Source organism: Herpailurus yagouaroundi, unplaced genomic scaffold (assembly GCF_014898765.1).
Source record: "Herpailurus yagouaroundi ecotype Mexico unplaced genomic scaffold, PumYag 29, whole genome shotgun sequence".
Classification (NCBI taxonomy): Eukaryota; Metazoa; Chordata; class Mammalia; order Carnivora; family Felidae; genus Herpailurus; species Herpailurus yagouaroundi.
In genome coordinates this window covers 99048815-99057042 of record NW_024412377.1, presented here as the reverse complement: position 1 = coordinate 99057042, position 8228 = coordinate 99048815, and the positions used below count along the sequence as shown (strand labels likewise).

The 8228-nt window shown below is 44.3% G+C and overlaps 1 protein-coding gene across 2 annotated transcripts in view; it reads left to right on the top strand.

The window, feature by feature from the left end:
- LOC121014270 (proteinase-activated receptor 2) overlaps nt 1-2799 on the top strand; it is a 101773-nt gene extending 98974 nt beyond the window's left edge. For both annotated transcript variants that reach the window (XM_040450359.1, XM_040450356.1), the window contains exon 2: nt 479-2799. In XM_040450359.1, coding sequence (XP_040306293.1) covers nt 479-1590 — 1112 coding nt within the window. In that variant the 3' untranslated portion in view covers nt 1591-2799. The remainder of the gene's footprint in view (nt 1-478) is intronic.
- The last annotated feature ends 5429 nt before the right edge of the window (nt 2800-8228 follow it).

Sequence of the window (8228 nt, the reverse complement as noted above, 5' to 3'; positions counted from 1 at the left end):
ACACACACACACACACACACACACACACACACACACACACACACACACACCAGTTAGGAACAGTCATTAGACTGTGGGTAGTTTGTAAAAATAAATTGAAGTACTATCAGTTTTTTTGAGATTCAATAGAAATCAATGTTCTATTCCAATGTACCCCACAACCCTCTGAAAAAAAATCCATTGTAAAAAACAAACCAACAAAACCCAATAATCCCATCCCCCAAAGAAAACCCTTGTAAGCATTTTGTACACTCCTGTCTTTAAAGTACTTTTATGTAGGAGCACCTGGCTGGGTCTGTTGGTGGAGCATGCCATTCTTCATCCTGGGGTGGTGAGTTCGAGCCCCATGTTGGGCATAGAGGTTACTTAAAAAAAAAAAAAAGACAACTTTAAAGTACTTTTATTTAAATAAACCAGCATTACTGCTGAAAGATTGATCTCTGTAATGACCCTTGTCTGCCTGGCCTTTCTTGTACAGGAACCAATAGAACGTCTAAAGGAAGAAGTCTCATTGGTAAGATTGATAGCTCATCTCAAATCACTGGGAAAGGAGTTACGGTGGAACCAGGCTTTTCTGTGGATGAGTTTTCTACCTCCGTCCTCACTGGAAAATTGACTACTGTCTTTCTTCCAATCGTCTACACAATTGTATTTGTGATAGGTTTGCCAAGTAATGGCATGGCCCTATGGGTCTTTCTTTTCCGAACAAAGAAAAAGCACCCTGCTGTGGTTTACATGGCCAATCTAGCCTTGGCAGACCTCCTCTCTGTGATCTGGTTCCCTTTGAAGATTGCCTATCACATACATGGCAACAACTGGATTTACGGGGAAGCCCTCTGCAAGGTACTCATTGGATTTTTCTATGGCAACATGTACTGTTCCATTCTCTTCATGACCTGCCTCAGTGTGCAGAGGTATTGGGTCATCGTGAATCCCATGGTGCACCCCAGGAAGAAGGCAAACATTGCCTTTGGTGTCTCCGTGGGGATATGGCTGCTGATTCTGCTGGTTACCATCCCCTTGTATGTCGTGAAGCAGACTGTCTACATTCCAGCCCTTAACATCACAACCTGCCATGATGTTTTGCCTAAGGAGGTGCTGGTAGGAGACATGTTCAATTATTTCCTCTCTCTGGCCATCGGAGTCTTTTTATTCCCAGCCTTCCTCACGGCCTCTGCTTATGTGCTAATGATCAGAGCACTCCGATCTTCTGCTATGGATGAAAACTCGGGAAAGAAGAGGCAGAGAGCCATCAAGCTCATTGTCACCGTCCTGGCCATGTACCTGGTCTGCTTCACTCCCAGTAACCTTCTGCTTGTGGTGCATTATTTCCTGATTAAAACCTGGAGCCAGAGCCATGTCTACGCCCTGTACATTGTAGCCCTCTGCCTCTCCACCCTCAACAGCTGCATTGACCCCTTTGTCTATTACTTTGTTTCACAAGACTTCAGGGATCATGCAAAGAATGCACTCCTTTGTCGAAGTGTTCGTACTGTAAAGCGGATGCAAGTATCCCTCACATCCAAGAAATTCTCCAGGAAATCCAGCTCTTACTCTTCAAGTTCAACCAGTGTTAAAACCTCCTATTGACTTTTGCAGCCCCTCCGTTGGTTGTTTTACAGGAGGATTTGGAACCTGCTTCGTGTTATGGGTATGTTTCTGCTGTTTCCTGACCAAGTGGGTCTCACCACATACCACCATGTATATGCAACATCTCTCAGGATTGCTGGAAGCTTCCCTGTTTGCATGAGGAAAGTCCCCCAAATTAATACAGATGTCAGTTTTAGACTTCTTCTCAGATGCTCCCGGAAATGCAACCAACAGAAGCAAACTTTTCAGACGACGGTGAAAACACAGAGACCCAGTGACTTGTACAAACTAGTGTTGCGTGAAGACAGAGTTCTTAGCTGAGACTACGTTTCTTTTACATCTGGGCTCAGTGCCAGCCCTGTTAGGGCTTCAGTGTCCTCAGAGATGATCAGACCAACTGACTGACTGTACAGATGAGGAGTCTAAAGAGGCGAAGAAGCTACTTGCAGTAGGGGAGCTTCCGTTCCAACCAGTGGCAGCCAGTTAGTGTTGGACAGTACAGTGAGAATGTTCAGTAGAGTCCTCCTCCCACCTCCTCGTGGCTCTTGTTTACAAATGCAGGTTCGTCAGACTCAGGAATGAGAGCTCAGGGTCTGGGTCAGAAACCTGCGTTTTAATGAGCCTCTGCTGCATGTGCCCACACACACCAGCCTTTGAGAACCATGGGTCTGGGTGCTGCTTCTACTGACAAGGTGCCACAGGAGAAGCATACAGTGCTCTGGGTGTCTTTTGCAAGCAGCTTGTGATGACATCTCTTTGTTGTCTCATCAGGGCTTTCAGTCATTTATCAGTCCTTTGAGGTTTTGGGTGTGCCCTTACCACGACAAGGAAAATACAGTGCAGATCTTAAAGGTGGAAATACAAATTGTGTGTAACTGTATACTGACTCAGAATCTTCAGGTAGTGTGAGTGACAGATGGTTTCAAAGTAAGGATGGCATTTGCCACTTAGTATTTTTCGTAATTATAGTTGGACTATTTATTGTCAGTTTTCTTCACTTGCTACCAAATATGACATTGTAATGCCTTCACTGGATTTGGAACACATCTGTTTGGGAAAGAATGCTAAAGAGATGTGATTTACAGTATATTTAGGGGGCTATTTACCCCAAACTGAATTTGTAACTGTTGTATTTGTGTTTTTTTTTTTTTGAAATAATTTTATTGTAGAGATTTATAAATAACGCATGACCCTGTTTTTTACAACTTATTTTTGAGTTGTGTGTTTTGTGGGTTATTTCTGAGGGAGGGCATGGGAGAAGGGAAACCCCAGCGTTGCTCTTATAAAAAGAAATTATGTGTTGCTCACACTGTATTTCTTAGATAAACAGGGCCACACTCTGTATATTGCTTGGTGACAATTGTTTTCACTTAAGGTTTTAGCATTTTTTCCATGTCTGTGTCTATAGGCTGACCTCCGTTTTTTTAAGGGATACAGACTTTGGGGTGCATGGGTGGCTCAGTGGGTTAAGCGTCTGACTCTGACTGGGGTCATGATCTCGCGGTTCATGAGTTCGAGCCCTACGTTAAGCTCTCCACTGACAGCGTCGAGCCTGCTTTGGTTTCTGTGTCTGTCTCTCTGCCCTTCCCCTGCTCGTGCTCTATCACTCTTTCTCCTTCTCTTTCAAAAATTAAGTATTAAAAAAAATTGTTTTAAAGGATACAGACTTCAATTTGGGGATATATTGTGATGTATTTAGTCATCTCCCTACTGATGTTTCAGAAGTAGCACAGCTTAGTGGCTAACAGTGTAGCTCTGAGCTGACAGGCAGGGCTGAATTCTGATCCCATCATATCTTGTTGGGGTTTTTTTTTACTTTAAAAAAATTTAAGGGGCGCCTGGGTGGCGCAGTCGGTTGGGCGTCCGACTTCAGCCAGGTCACGATCTCGCGGTCCGTGAGTTCGAGCCCCGCGTCGGGCTCTGGGCTGATGGCTCAAAGCCTGGAGCCTGTTTCCGATTCTGTGTCTCCCTCTCTCTCTGCCCCTCCCCCGTTCATGCTCTGTCTCTCTCCCAAAAATAAATAAACGTTGGAAAAAAAAATTTTAATATATTTTTTAAATGTTTATATATTTTTGAGAGAGAGAGAGAGAGAGCACACGAGTGGGGCAGGAGCAGAGAAAGCAGACAGAGGATCCGAAGCAGGCTCCATGATGACAGCAGCGAGCCCATATGGGGCTCAGACTCACAAACCGTGAGATCGTGACCTGAAACCGAAGTCAGATGCTTAACTGACAGAGCTACCCAGGCACCCCCATCATATCTTGTTTTGTGAGCTTAGGGAAGATGCTTCTCTGTGCCTTAGTTTCCTCATTTTGTAAAATGAGGATAGTGACATTTTCCTTATAGTGTGGGGATGAAGTGTTTGGCACATTTATGCACTCAGAAATATTACGTAGCATTGTTACTGTTGTTCTCTGACTGCTAATGAGATTTCATTTCTGATCTGCCCCTTTCCACTCCAGTGCCTGTTTGCACGCTGCCTTCCTTGCTTGCTCTGTTCTGAGTCTCCCAGCAGGCTTAGGTTGTCGTCATTTCACAGGTAAGAGACCAAAAGGTGGCGGACACTGAGTAACAAAGCAGCGGAAACAGATGGCTCACAGGGGCCCTGCAGGAGGTGTATGGGCTGATCCGTGAGGAACTTACTTTGGTATTTGCCATTTCTTTGTTAGTCATTTTTATAATACATGCTGGTGTATCAAACTGAACACGAACATATAAAATTTTCTTTCCTACCCATGCCCATTCTCGTTTCCCAAAGGAAACAAATTTTGTAATAATTTACCTACAATATCTTATTGTAGGTATTCTTTATTCTTAAAACAAGAAATACATGTATATATATACACATGTGCATATATATTAACTAATAAATCAGCTAATATGGATCTTCCTCATTATTTTAAAAAATATTTATTCATTTTTGGGGCACCTGGACGGCTCAATCGGTTAGGTGTCCAACTTCGGCTAAAGTCATGATCTCATGGTTCATGAGTTCGAGCCCCACATCAGGCTCTGTGCTGCCAGCTCGAAGCCTGGAGTCTGCTTCAGATTCTGTGTCTCCCTCTCTCTCTGCCCCACTCAAGCTTGCACTCTCTCTCTGTCTCTTAAAAATGAATAAACGTTAAAAAAATTTTTTTAATTTATTCATTTTCTTTTCAATGTTTATTTATTTTTGGGACAGAGAGAGACAGAGCATGAACGGGGGAGGGGCAGACAGAGAGGGAGACACAGAATCGGAAACAGGCTCCAGGCTCCGAGCCATCAGCCCAGAGCCCAACGCGGGGCTCGAACTCCCGGACCGCGAGATCGTGACCTGGCTGAAGTCGGACGCTCAACCAACTGCGCCACCTAATTTATTCATTTTCAAGAGAGCAAGAGATCGTGAGCAGGGGAGGGGCAGAGAGAGAGATGGAGATAGAGAATCGCAAGGCCCTGCATTGTCAGCACAGAACCCAACGCTGGGCTCGAACCCACAAACCAGGAGATCAGGACCTAAGCTGAAATCATCGGACGCCTAGCCAACTGAGCCACCCAGGGCCCCATCTTCCTCATTATATTTAATGACGAGGTAGTATTCCATGTATGGATGATTGTAATATGGTCAGGGCCCTATAGAAGAGGATCGTTGTTTTGGTTCATTTTTCTTCACATCTTTGTACATTAAAAAGTAGAAAAGGGCACCAGGGTGGTTAAGTGTTTCACTCTTGATTTTGGCTTGGGTCACCTCATGGAGATTGAGATGCGTTGTGCTTGGCACTGACAGGGTGGAACCTGCTTGGGATTCTTTCTCCACTTCTCTCTGCCCCTCTGCCCCCCTCAAAGTAAATAAAGAAATTTAAAAAAAAGTTTTTTTTCTTTTTTTAACGTTTTTTATTTATTTTTGAGACAGAGAGAGACAGAGCTTGAACAGGGGAGGGGCAGAGAGAGAGGGAGACACAGAATCGGAAGCAGGCTCCAGGCTCTGAGCCATCAGCCCAGAGCCCGACTCGGGGCTCAAACTCACGGACCGCGAGATCGTGACCTGAGCTGAAGTCGGATGCTTAACCGACTGAGCCACCCAGGCGCCCCAAGAAACTTTAAAAAAAGCATTAAAGAAATGACTTGAGAGCTAGAATCCTAAGAATGTGTGTTTGCTGAAGCAAAAGCTTTTCGAATGATTACATTTCTTTTGCTTTTGAGAGGAGCTGACAAAGCCCCTGGGCTACCTGACTCTGCCCCTTACTGGACACGAATGAGGAACTGGGGCCCCAGCCCGGAAGCACCCTGGTTGTGGTTGTCTCTGCTCCTGTTTTTACTTTCTTATTGGGGTCTGAATTTTTTAAACTAGCTGCAAATTTGACTATTTTGCACTCCACTGGCTCTATTCAAATTAAGAGGGCCTTCTTACTTTGTAAGCAAATGTGGATTTGTGTCCCACTGCCAGACAGTAATGTGGAAGGAATGGCCTTACTGGGAGTTGATCTGTGGCTATGTCCTTGGTGTCCCTTTAGTTGGCAGCAGCAGTTTCAGACCAACTAATTTCCTGGTTATCAAGATTTCATAAACCCTGGGGCTATAATCTCATCAGTATGCATAGTTTAGTGATTACAGCTTTCTTCCTGGAACTTGAACTCATTGGAGGCCCTTGAGAGGATTGGGCTGTGTTACAGAATCAAAGGTAGAGTTTGTCACTGCTGCCTTCAGTCTCGATTAAAATTACGGGTCTGTGCTACAGAGTTTGGATGTCTTCTTTTAATTTTTTTTTTTTTATGTTTTATTTTGTATTTGAGAAAGAGACCGAACGTGAGCAGGGGAGGGGCAGAGAGATGGAGACAGAATCTGAAGCAGGCTCCAGGCTCCCAGCTGTTAGCACAGAGCTGGATGCAGAGCTCAAACTCATGAGCCGTGAGATCAAGACCTGAGCCAAAGTCAGTCGCTTAACCGACTGAGCCACCCCTGGATGTCTTTAGAGAGAAGTTAGTGATTCCACCTAGTCAGAGGCCTGTGACATCCACCCATGCCCAGTTCTGAAAAAAGAAACTAAACAAAGATCAAGTCCCACATTAAAAAAAAAAAAAAATTATATATTTTGAGAGAGAGCGAGCACTCACGCAAATGGGGAGGGGCAGAGAGAGGGCAAAAGAGAATCCCAAGCAGGCTTTGCCTTGTGTTACTGCCAGCTCAGAGCCTGACATAGGACTCAAACCCACAAACCATGAGATTATGACCTGAGCCAAAACCAAGAGTCAATGCTCAACCAACTGAGCCACCCAGGTGCCCCAAGTCCCACATTTTTTTTTCCTTTCAAGCCAGAAATACTTGATTAAGATAGTTCTTATCTAAATGGAAGTAATTGGAGTCACTCAGTCCACACCTCGTGCCCCACCTCGAACCTCCCAGGTGCCCTGAGTCCCACATTTTTTTTTCCTTTCAAGCCAGAAAGACTTGACTGAGATGGTTGTTCTTATCTAAATGGAGGTAATTGGAGTCACTGAGTCCACACCTCGTCTTTACTGAAGGAGAGTGTGAGCTGGCTTGGGTATGAGCTGCCCTTGCCTCCACCGGTTGCTCATTTTGTGGAATATTTCCCAGTCTCCATCTTTATTGATGAGAAATTAGGCCCAGCTGGAGTTATGGGCCACCTCCTGCAGAAACCAGTGGCCCAAACTGCAGGCTCCATGGTGACCTCCAGGCAAGACATCAGCACCCAGCAGCAGTGTGAGTGGTTCATTTGATCATGCCACACATGGTTATTGCAACATTATTGCTTATTAAGTGCAAATAATCAAATCAGGATTCCTACCTTAGCAGTAGTCTTCTCATGGTTGATGTTTAAGTGAAATGTACTAATACTAAAGACAAAACCGGCACCTGGGTACTTCAGTTGGTTGAGCATCCGATTCTTGGTTTTAGCTTAGGTCATGATCCCAGGGTCATGGGATTGAGCCCTGTATCAGATTCTGTGCTTAGCACAGAGGGTGCTAGAGACCCTTTCTCTCTCTCCTTCTGCCCCTTCCCTGCTCATGTGCTCATGCGCTCTCTCAAAATAAGTAAGTAAATAAACAAGTAAATAAATACAAACAAACAAAGACAAAATAAACCAATCCTCCAGTATTTGGGCCACTGGAAAGCATTTAAAGAATTTTAGCCTATTCCAAAATTAGGTGTTGAGAGTAGGACAAAGTCAAGGAAAACATGAAGGATGAGAAGGCTTGAAAAGGGCCACCATTGTGGTTTATCCCTCTTAACAGTGTTTTGCTTAAACATTTCAAAAACTAAATTTTTAAAAATTATAAAAGTAATGTTATTCTAGTGAGTAAACCTGAGAATATGAAAGCATATAGTGAAAAGTGAGCATATTCCCTCCCTACACTGTCAGAACCGGGTTACTCCCTTTGTGTACCCTTTACCATATTTTCTATGCATGTATAAGCATGTTTACCAATATGCTTTTTTAAGTAAAAGAGGAGTATTAGTTCTATGTATACATAATAACTTACCTGAAAACTTAGTGATTTAACACAATAATAAAGATTTATTGGGGCGCCTGGGTGGCGCAGTCGGTTGAGCGTCCGACTTCAGCCAGGTCACCATCTCGCGGTCCGTGAGTTCGAGCCCCGCGTCGGGCTCTGGGCTGATGGCTCAGAGCCTGGAGCCTG